At 51.6% G+C, this 11,217-nt stretch overlaps 1 protein-coding gene across 12 annotated transcripts in view; it reads left to right on the top strand.

Annotated features, from left to right (window-relative positions):
* Positions 1 to 916: 916 nt before the first annotated feature.
* brip1 (BRCA1 interacting helicase 1) overlaps positions 917 to 11,217 on the top strand; it is a 61,609-nt gene continuing 51,308 nt past the window's right edge. For 11 of the 12 annotated variants that reach the window (XM_084673661.1, XM_084673659.1, XM_084673662.1 and 8 more), the window contains exons 1-13: positions 923 to 1,067; positions 1,427 to 1,551; positions 1,835 to 1,946; positions 2,232 to 2,432; positions 2,671 to 2,795; positions 2,927 to 3,070; positions 6,278 to 6,574; positions 8,470 to 8,691; positions 8,911 to 9,110; positions 9,335 to 9,467; positions 9,716 to 9,870; positions 10,088 to 10,268; positions 10,692 to 10,832. In XM_084673661.1, coding sequence (XP_084529787.1) covers positions 1,459 to 1,551; positions 1,835 to 1,946; positions 2,232 to 2,432; positions 2,671 to 2,795; positions 2,927 to 3,070; positions 6,278 to 6,574; positions 8,470 to 8,691; positions 8,911 to 9,110; positions 9,335 to 9,467; positions 9,716 to 9,870; positions 10,088 to 10,268; positions 10,692 to 10,832 — 2,004 coding nt within the window. In that variant the 5' untranslated portion in view covers positions 923 to 1,067; positions 1,427 to 1,458. Of the gene's footprint in view, positions 1,068 to 1,426; positions 1,552 to 1,834; positions 1,947 to 2,231; positions 2,433 to 2,670; positions 2,796 to 2,926; positions 3,071 to 6,277; positions 6,575 to 8,469; positions 8,692 to 8,910; positions 9,111 to 9,334; positions 9,468 to 9,715; positions 9,871 to 10,087; positions 10,269 to 10,691; positions 10,833 to 11,217 lie in introns of all 12 variants that reach the window. The other variant, XM_084673660.1, reaches the window with a different exon arrangement.

Below are 11,217 nucleotides of genomic sequence, written 5' to 3'. Positions count from 1 at the left end.
TACCTTTCTGGGAAGGCTTTTCTACAGATCTTGGAACCTTGATGCTGCATACATTTTAACAATATTTTCATTCAGCAAGTGCATTAGTGAGGTCAGGCCCTGATGTTGGGCAATTAGGGCAGGCTTGCAGGTGGCTTTTGAGTTAATTCAAAAAGGTGTATGACAGGGTTGAGGTCAGGGCTTTTCAGACCAATTCAGTTATTTGACCAAACATGGGACATGGAATTTGTTATTTGATATATTATATTCACATCATAAATATGATTCTAACATTTTGATAAGTTAAAATATTGTATCTGGTGTTGTTATTTATGGACTTTTAAAGTAATTTGGCATTTGCTACTGTTGTTTTGTGGAGCCTCCACTTAATATATTCAATTTAGCATTGAACTGAATAGAAGACTAAAGTATTCTAAATAAGATAAATCAATTATTTTTAGATTTTATGAATCAAGTGCCACATTAAGCTATACTGAATTCTTATTTTATACAATGCCACAATATTGTTAGGGTACCATATTTAATTTCATAATACATAATTCTATTTTCCAAATTATGTATTTCTTCTAGCACATTTTTTTTTGTGACTTCATGTGATTTCTGTCCATTTCTTTACCGTATTGTCATAATTATTTGCATATTAACACGATCGATATGTGAATCACTGGAAGGTACCACTGCAAGGTAGGTCATTGTTTAAAAACATTTAAAGGCTTAATGAGCCTCAGCGGAAGGTCTTTTCATAGTCCAGAAGAAGACTGTTCGGTTCTTTAACTCTTCTTTTTCCATTTAATTTCATTTTCAATGGCTCTGGTTTTAGTCTTGAGGGGTTGCTGGGCTGCGACTGGTTCTCTCCTCCCTACTCCTATTGTACATAATAGTGATTGGATACGTACACGTCACGTGATTGTGTGACACACCCCTGACATGGCGGGAATTTCAGACGTTAGCTAGCTAACACAATACCCAGCTCTCTGTTTACATATACGACCTAGGTCAATTGTCAGAAAGTGGAACAGGACAGCTACAAGGTGTGCTCAACTTTCAAGTTTATGAGGGTACCTAAGGTAATATTATTTAATCGCCCTTACGTGACATTAGTAGTCGAGTGTCCATGACACAATCTAGCTAACTAGCTTGTGAGAATAGCTTATTTGCGAGCTTGTTTTCACGCCGGCAAGCTGACTAGCTACATCCTCCATTTAGATTCTACATTGTCTGGTCCACGACTAGAAGAATATGCATTCACCGACATCGTTTATGAAAGTGTATGGCACATGTGATCATCAGGCCAGCCATCGTTAGAACCATAGTAATTTATCAGCGTGTTACCCAGGTTACAGAAACAACCAACCAAAAGGTGCCCAACGTCGACAAGCGTGTACAGTAGCCAACAAGCTACTTTACAACTCTCTCTTGTCCTCAGTTGCTTCTTGACCGACAAGTTATTCAGCCAATATGCCTCCACCCACCGTGGAATACACCATAGGAGGGGTGAAGATACAATTTCCCTGCAAGGCTTATCCATCCCAACTGGCTATGATGAATTCAGTAAGTTATTTTGCATACAGTCCCATATAGCAACGTTTACTAAAACATACAGTGGACAGCATAACATCAAACAGTGAGGTATTGATTGTAATAAAGCATAATGTTAGGTAGTGTTAACAGTCAAATATTGATTTTAAAAAGTTTACATCAAGTTTAATGCTTAACAATCATCCATTGGTGATGTATTATTTCTTAGAAAAGAGCTTCCCTTGACTACACCTATAGAGCTTTATTGGTCTTTCAGTGGTGGCAGTGTCTGACCGCTGTTTGGTTGTTTCCACAGATCGTTCGAGGGTTGAACCACAGTCAGCACTGTCTTCTGGAGAGCCCTACTGGCAGTGGGAAGAGCCTTGCCCTGCTGTGTTCGGCTCTGGCCTGGCAGCAGGCACACCTTGGTAGGACTGCTGAGTGGCATTTGTTGGCGACTCTAAGATATGCATTTGTTTTTCCTTTCTTGTGAATCAAGCTGTGCAACTGCACTGTAAATGTGTTTCATTGGGAGTGAAGCACTTCATTTGATGGATGGTATTTCAACAAGGGATACATGCGTGGTTATCAATGATCAGAGTTGCCAGACCGCTTGAACATCCACAATAATAGTCCTACTGTAGTAATGACTGTCTGACAAGTCATTAACATTGAGGATGAGGTAACATCAACATGTCATCTGTTTTGAGCAGCTAAGCTTGAAGAAGGAGCCAACACACAGGAGGGGAAAAGCCAAACTGAGGCCAAACAAACAGACGTTAACACACCCTGCCAGTGTACATGCCACAGCAAGGCCACCTGTGTCCCCACGACGCCCAAGCCAGCCATGGTGGACCTGACTGTCCTACACACAAATATGGGGGCACAGAACACATCTCCTTCTGCAGACAAGGGTAAGACTTCTCATTAGAAACCATCAATTAGATACTCATGTGTATTGTTATTCAAATCTGGCAAAGATACAACCAAATAAGCTGACAGCGTTACTGCTTGACAGTGAGGTACCCTTTGTCATCTTAAATGTTAACACTAGCAGTGAGACCACTTTTCTGGAAACGGCTTGGTTGATTTGCACTTGTATTCATTTCACTGCCAGTTGTTTTACCTGGTGTATATCCGTGTCTCTGCCAGAGTTCAAACCCAAGAGTCAGTCATTGGCCTCTCGTCTGTCTGAAAAGATGCAAAGCTCCTCAGACAAGGACGACGACTTTCAGCCTGACAGAAAACGCCTTCGCACCCCATTGGTCGACCAGAAGGTAGGCCTGCTAACCCCACTTTCACTTCACTGTCCGTTGTATCCTTTTTGTGACCTGGTCCCTGCTGTGTACGTTTTATCTACGCAAGATCCTCCCCGATCAGATCGATTCCAACTCTGTTGTCCTGTCAGGGTCGTAAGAGGAGATGTCTTGAGAAAGGGGTGGTGTTCATAGACGACGAACCAGAGGAGGAGAGGCCAAGCGTGTCTGTGAAGACCTGGTCCATGGAGCTGAGTGGCCAGGCCCAGGGCATGGAGCTGCCCTCCGCCTGCTGTGTGAGTATGCTGCCTTGACACGCGTCATCAGCCATGGTGGCTCCAAGGTCAAATGTGCTTGGTCAAGGAGGCCTATTTTTAGGGTCAATGCTCATTCTCCTGCATCAGAACAACCACAATACCTGCAGCTATCTATCAAGATTCTCAGCTGTTTTGGAAAGGCACCTGACTACTTTTCTGTCAATGCTACATTGTTGCCATTAGGTGGCAGCATAGCCCACCTAATGACGACAGCAGGTGTGATGGCCCATCGTATCGTTTCACCAAAGGGCTCTTCATGAGGTGTGGTGTGCTAAATGAAACACAATGAAACTGAAATATGACACTTTTTGACAGTTTAAATATGACCATTGCATTGACTGCTAGTCTGAGTTTTGTTTAATTGCTGAGTAACCATTGACGTGAACCTCGGCATTGCACCAGTAGAGAGAGATTTATTTGGGTTTGGATTAGACAGGATAGATTAAGGTGTATGGTTTTATATTCAAGGGCTTGCTTTGTGAGGACTCCAGAGATGTTTGTGCCTAACTTGTGCTCCTCATTGACTGCTAACCAACTGGGGACTCAAACACTAAGCGTGTTAGGGAGCCACTGTGTTAGGGAGCGCCCCCTCACAAGCAGCCATCGCCGCCCGCAGGTCACTGGTACCCAAATGAGGAAAGCTCTCACACTACCGCTCTGGAGCTCTGGTGAACTCTCACAACCGTGTCCAACGTCAGCACACAGGTGTGCGGGTCGCTTCTGAGGGCTCATCGGATGGCTGGAGGTGGAAAAAAGGATGGATGCAGGGTGAAAAAAACCGCAGAGGAGAGTAAGTCTGGTCTCGGGTTTCCCCTGCGGCCACCCGACCCCGGAGCTCCTGTCGGTGGAGCGCTGACTGACGTCCTGAATGGGGCCCTTTGAAGCGAGCTCCAGTTTTAATTAAGAGGTTTGGCCTCGCCTGGGCCACTGATCTGTGAAAGCCACTGGGATAAATATTGAATGGGGTTCACCCGCTGGTTACTGCGCCCTAGGGATAAACAGGTGCTTTTTGGAGGGCGGATATTTGGGAGGCCCCGGTCTACCGATGCAGCAGCCTGCCGCAGTGGCGAGGAGGAGGGGGTTGAGGGGGGGAGGTGTCCCGTGTCTCCAGAGGTATTGGGTATTGGAGCCCACCCTTATTGGAATGCATTCCAAGACCGTGAGGAATGAGGACTGAGGAATGAGGAGCAAATTGGCCTTCAGGTAGCGGCGCCAGACACGGCCGATCACTGCCTTCTCAACACGGCCTGTCAAGGGTGTGACGTTCTCAGGCCTCGGGGGGGTTAGCAGAGCAGTGGTGACATGGCGTGGTGGGCCAGGTTGGGGGACACTGAGGAAATAAACCCTGAGCACAGAATGTGTCAAAAGAAGCACAGCTCCTTTTGTGGTGGGCAGTGAGTTTTAACAGGAAACGGTCCAAGATTGGTGTGCTGCTGAAGCAGTGACAAACGCGATGAACAAATCCATCAGTGTAGAATAAAGCACTGGGTGTCTGAGGGGCAGCCTCTGTGGGGCTTATCCCTCACACCTTGTTCCACCCAGGACGCCACAGCAACACTGGAATAGTCCCGCGTTGAGCTGAATGAGCCAGTGTGTGAGTGTGCGGTCCAACAGTGTGCCCCTGGCCCTCCCCTGGCCTCCCCTGTTATCTGCATTCCATTCCAGGGGGTGTCTGCCCACGGCTACGGGGCCAAACCAAGCCTGAAACCGTGTCGGCCCCAGCATCTCAGGAGGCAGGCGCGTAAACAGATACCCTTGTCAGCTGTTTCCTGCTGCTGCCTCCTAACAAGGGCCCCCATTCACCGGTGGGTGCCTGCAAGGCCCCCCCTCTCCACCTCCCCGGGCCCTCTGTCCCCCAACCTGCCGATGAATAAGTCCGTTTTGGCCATCTCCGGGCAGGATATTTGGATGGGCCTATTGAATGTGGCAGCAGCAGGTAAGACGATCGGGCCCTGAGAATCAGAGAGCCGAGCCGCCAAGCGGAGCCGTCCCAACGAAGAGGCGTAATCGGAGACGGTTTCAAGAGGAGGAGGAGGGGGTGTGCCTCTGAGTGTTTCTCACATGGCCTCTCAGACTCCCATGTCCCTCTTAACGCTGAGGGACAGCTCACCCAGGCCGCTGGCGCCCTGCGCTCCGTCACCAGCCACATCAGAAGAGCAGGGGGTCACACCACATGCATGGCACCAGAGCACAGGTGCTGATTTAGACAGTGGTGATGAGGAGGAGATGCAGGTGAATCGTACGCACGGCCAATCCATGTCTCAAATAGAACATGTATTGGGGTGGGGGGGATCATGTATAGGGGGGGTCAAATGGCTGAGTGGTTAGGGAGACGGGCTATTAATCAGAAGGTTGCCGGTTCGATTCCTGCCCCGCAAAATGACTTTTTGTCCTTGGGGAAGGCACTTAACCCTACTTGCCTCGGAGGGAATGTCCCTGTACTTACTGTAAGTCGCTCTGGATAAGAGCGTCTGCTAAATGACTAAAATGTAAATGTAATGTATCCTCCATCCTGGTTTAAGATTCCTGGGAATGCTTACGTTGTGCCCAGCAAAGCATTAGTACACACGATTGAATCGCTACAGAACCAGGTGATTGTTGATGCAGTGGTCTTCAGCCAAAAATCATATTTGGCCGTAAGTTCCTGCCTGATGGAGCTGGGCTCGACGTCAATCAGTGTTGGTGAATGGGTGTATTGTGTGGCACTTTAAACAGCTCATCTCCTAATAGAGATCTATTACATTGTTGCTGCCAGCTACACTTCACCTGTGTACAATAGAGTATGGGATGCCATATGTCTATGGCGGCGTGCCATTGACAGTCAGGTCCATTTTCTGGACTTCAACATCATTGGCCTATCGGCTTTCAGAGAGGTCATCTCAAGTTGACAGGCAGCTGCCTTTCTGTATGGAGAGAACTCGACCCCTTTGGGAATCTATATGTTTACCAGAGCGGAGAGGCCCAATGGAAATCAAACCTGGACTAACTTACAGTACGTCAGTTGTGACATAAAAACAGCAAGTCTCGATACAGATGTTTTTGTTTGTTGATCTTTCAAGGACGACCGTCTCGTAATGTACTGTGTGCCGTACCGACCTTTAGCAGTAGGTGCTGTGCCAAGTTTGATCCAGCCTCCTGATCTAGTAAACCTTTCTCTTTCTGTCTGTTCTCTGTGTGTGACCTCAGTCTCCAGTGGCCTGCTCCCTCTGCCCGTGTGCCTCGCCCAAAGGAGGGCTCACGGGCCCAGGCGGCAAGTCGTCAAAGGACAAAGAGAAAGATGGCAAAAAGAAGGTCCCCAAAATCTTCTTTGGCACGCGCACCCACAAGCAGATCACACAGATCTCCCACGAGCTCAAGCGCACCCTCTACTCCAGCGTGCCCATGACCATCCTGTCCAGCCGAGACCACACCTGCGTCCACCCAGAGGTGGTGCCGCACTCGAACCGCAACGAGCGCTGCAAGGAGCTGCTCGAGGCCAAGAATGTGAGTAGACTCAGTCACTCGCTCAGTAATGCTCACACGCACGGCTACACACTCATTCTATCCTAGCTCCTATACAGTGGCCCGAGCCTGCTGTTTCCTCACTGACTATTTACATTTACATTAAGTTATTTAGTTATTTAGCACAGCTCTTATCCAGAGCGACTTACAGTAAGTACAGGGACATTCCCCCCAAGACAAATAGGGTCAAGTGCCTTGCCCAAGGACACAACCTCATTTGGTGTGGCAGGGAATCGAACTGGCGATTACTAGCCTGATTCCCTAACCGCTCAGCCACCTGACTTCCTATATGGAATGAAGGACAGGACCTTTTGAACGTGTTCCACTTCTGGACCAGTTCAACTGCTCTAGTCGGTACACCTGCTTACCTCTCCATAACACGTGATGCCTTTTCTGGGTGGGGTGAATTGGTGTTTACTGAACTGGGATTGACCCCAGTGTAGCTGTGAAAACCAACACCTATTCTGAGGCATACACACACACCTCCAGTCAGTTTACAGGATAAGGGGCGTCACTAATCCCCTGATCCGCACCCATGACATTGTAAAAAGTGTAAAGACTCTGGACTTTGTGGGAAGCCCGTAACACAAACCCCACAGTTGAAGACCCGGGCCAGACGGGCCCTTTGGCGCCAATTACTGTCCATACTATCCCCGATCTCTCTGACACGCTTGTCAAGACGCGTCAAAGATCCCAGTGGGACGGCCTCTGCCGCAGCCCACGAGGTGCCCTCAGCCTTGTACTGTCCCCAGCCCCTATTCACTGGGGAGGTGAGACGCCTTGTGTCATGACGACCCCCAATTACGCTGTCATCGGAGGTGGCCGCCTCAGAGGCCTCCCTGTCACGCCGCGGCCCCCCGCCTGAATGGGCGGCCCTGCCGCGACCTCCGCCGGGAGAATGGGCGTCCATCACGACGCGCCCAGCGTCACTTCAGGCCTGCTACAGTCAGGGTCCCATTACAATACTTACAATACCCCCCCCCCCCCCTACCTTTTCTCCCAGCACTCACAAACACACAACAGAGGCTTTACCTTACAGTAGCTCAATAGGTTAAGACTTCACTGCTTTCCCACCCCCCTTCCTCAGCTTGACTCAGGGGCTAAGCTGTCATTGCCCCACCAAAGAGTGTCTGAGTGGAGGCTAATCCTCCCTCCCTCCCTCACACCAAACAGCTAGGGTGTCCTCTAAGTGTGGGCTTAGTGCTGATACGTCACAGAAAGACGGGACACCGGCCGATGCCACCGCCTGCGCTTTGATCCCCCCGCTCGCCTCCCGTCCCTGTCACCGAGGGCCAGCGCAGAGGCACCTCTGTGTGTCTGTGGGCGTGCGTGCTCGCCGGGCACCCATTCACGCGGGGTGTGGTGGGTGACAGTGGCGACCGGAGAAGGCACCTCTGCTGACAGGGTAATTGGGCCCTGTTCCAGGGGGGTCTCCCCCCCGGAGCTGTGTGTACAGTAGGCTGTCGGGAGACGGGGAGGATTACTGTGGCGTCGACCAGCAGATGGAATTCACCTCCTGAAGGAAGGATCCCGAGACGGCATGGGAACACACTGGAAGGCCCCCCCCCCCTCCCTCCACTAATACATACATGTGTGTTGTGCATGGTATTCAGAGGTCAAAGATAACATGTTTCTTTATTAGAGTTGGTATGTTTGGACATAACTGTGGGGATTGATGTCAGGTTTTTTTGCGTTTTGTGCGTGTGTGTAGCACATATCTCAACCACTTAAACCAACCGAGTCCCTCCCTCCCTCCCTCCCTCCCTCCCTCCCTCCCTCCCTCCCTCCCTCCCTCCCTCCCTCCCTCCCTCCCTCCCTCCCTCCCTCCCTCCCTCCCTCCCTCCCTCCCTCCCTCCCTCCCTCCCTCCCTCCCTCAGGGCTACTCGTGCCGCTACTACCACGGTGTGCACAAGATGCGTGAGCAGAGCACTCTGCAGTGGGTCCACGGGCTGCACCAGGCGTGGGACATCGAGGACCTGGTCCGACTGGGCGGTCGCCTGCGCTCCTGCTCCTACTACGCGGCCCGCGAGCTCATGCAGGACGCCCTCATCATCTTCTGCCCCTACAACTACCTGCTGGACCCCCTCATCAGAGAGAGTGTGAGTGGGGGGGTGGCCTTGGTGTCATGAGATGCAGGCACACTGTGTTTACGTCTGGCCACATTACTGAACGAGTGGGCATGGTGGTTTAGCACAAAGAATTGTACACAAAGTGACTATGGCCTAATTCACAAGCATACCCATGAGCTAGAGGTCAATGACAGGCCCTAAAGATTCCTGTTACCACCCTTCACCCTCTCTCCCCTTCCCTCCATGCAGTTGGAGATCAACCTGAAGGGGCAGATCGTGGTGCTGGACGAGGCCCACAACATGGAGGACTGCGCCCGCGAGAGCGCCAGCTACACGCTGAGCGAGGCCCAGCTGCTGGGGGTGCGGGAGGAGCTGGACGGCATGGTCAACCACAATATCCGGCGCTCCCACCATGAGCCCCTGCGAGCGTTCTGCTGCAGCCTCCTCAAGTGAGAGCCCCCCTGGGCAGTGATGCGGCCTGACCTCCACCTGGAGGGAAGCCCCCAGCACCTGACACCGCCAGCTCCAATGTCTCACACATCCTTTATATTCAAGATCATTATCATGGCTTTTATTTCCAAGACGTGTTTACGTGACCAGACCTATTTTTGCCTGTCTATGGTATTTGACAAAAAGCTCTTTGGAATAGTGCTGGTGTCTCTCCCCTGTGTAGCTGGATCAAGGAGAGCTGCAGTCTGCTGGCAGAGAGGGAGTATGAGGTGTCATGCAAGGTGTGGCCTGGGAAGGAGGTCCTGGGGCTGCTGCATGTCATGGGCATCACCCCTGACACCTTTGCCTTGCTGCAGGTAGACCTTATTCAGTTCTCTTTTTTTTCACCTCCAATTCCCATTAGCTCCGTCTTCGGTTCTTCCCGATTGCACCCAAGTATACCTGATTGTATCGATTCTCCTGTTCGTCCCCGTTTATCAACTCCAACCAAAAAGGGCTAACGTGTCAACGTGTACGTAAGGGCTATGTTACTCCCCTAACATGCGCACGCAGTCCTCCTCACTCAGCCCTCACGTCCCGTCCCCCCCCTTCCCCCCCTGTGTAGAAGCACCTGGTGTCAGCGCTGGAGAAGGAGGAGCGGGCGGGGGTGGTGAACGGGAAGGAGGACGTGGTGGAGATCCCCACCATCAGCTCCGTGTCCTCCTCCGTCCTCAAGAGCCTGTTCATGGTGCTGGACTACCTGTACAGGGGCAACAGCAGGTCAGAGCCTTGTCCCCCTCCACAATGCACCCCCCTCTCTCTTGACGAGTCCAGGCCGGCATAGGAGGTTCTCAGACACTTATGATCCGTGACCTAGAGGGAGCGATGTGACAAGTCACGAACGCTGCGTCCGCACTGAACCTTCTTCGAATGGCTTCCCACCCCCTCCGGCAGCGATCCCCGTCTTCATCCAGACGTCCCTCTGTGTCCCCTCCAGGTTTGCGGAGGACTACCGCGTGGCCCTGCAGCAGACCTATGTGTGGAGTGCCCCGCCAGACGTCCCGGACGCCCAGGGCTTCTTCGCCCGGCCCCAGCGCAGGGGCCGACGCCAGGGCGGGGCCCAGCGCACCAAGACCCTGGTCCACACGCTCAGCTTCTGGTGCCTCAACCCCGCCGTGGTGAGGGGGGGCGGGGGGGGGGCTTCTTCATGCCCCAGGAGAAGGGTTGGTTCGAGATTTGGACCCAAGTCATATCAGGATGATCCGGTTTCTCTGACTTGATCACACGTTTAGCAGCTTTAATGTTCCAGGAGGTGAAGGGTCAACCATTTTTGGAGAAGTATTCATGCAGCATTTGTATATTTTGTAGCCTTGCTGTAGACAATTCCTCAGCTTCATTTTTAACACATTCCGTAGTCAGTCTCTGTGTCGGTATTCAGTCTGTCTGTGTGTGTCCCAGGGTTGAGCCATCCTGTGTGTGTGTGTGTGTGTGTGTGTGTGTGTGTGTGTGTGTGTGTGTGTGTGTGTGTGTGTGTGTGTGTGTGTGTGTGTGTGTGTGTGTGTGTGTGTGTGTGTGTGTGTGTGTGTGTGTGTGTGTGATAGGCCTTCTCAGACCTGAGTGACTGTGTGCGCACCATCGTCCTGACCTCCGGCACGCTGTCGCCCATGAGCTCCTTCTCCTCCGAGCTGGGAGTTAAGTTCTCCATCCAGCTGGAGGCCAGCCACGTCATCAGCCAGTCCCAGGTCTGTAACAGGCAGCTCTCAGCTGGGCTCGTCACAGCAGGTCTGTAACAGGCAGCTCTCAGCTGGGCTCGTCACAGCAGGTCTGTAACAGGCAGCTCTCAGCTGGGCTCGTCACAGCAGGTCTGTAACAGGCAGCTCTCAGCTGGGCTTGTCACAGCAGGTCTGTAACAGGCAGCTCTCAGCTGGGCTCCTCACAGCTGGTCTGTAACAGGCAGCTCTCAGCTGGGCTCGTCACAGCAGGTCTGTAACAGGCAGCTCTCAGCTGGGCTTGTCACAGCAGGTCTGTAACAGGCAGCTCTCAGCTGGACCCGTAGGAGAAGGAAGCAAGAAAATAAAGACATTTACTTGTTTGCAGTATTTTTGGCCCACTATGCCTCATTCCCCC

Source organism: Hypomesus nipponensis, chromosome 15 (genome assembly GCF_054491055.1).
Source record: "Hypomesus nipponensis isolate SF chromosome 15, ASM5449105v1, whole genome shotgun sequence".
Taxonomy (NCBI): Eukaryota; Metazoa; Chordata; class Actinopteri; order Osmeriformes; family Osmeridae; genus Hypomesus; species Hypomesus nipponensis.
This window is presented reverse-complemented; position numbering and strand designations above follow the sequence as displayed.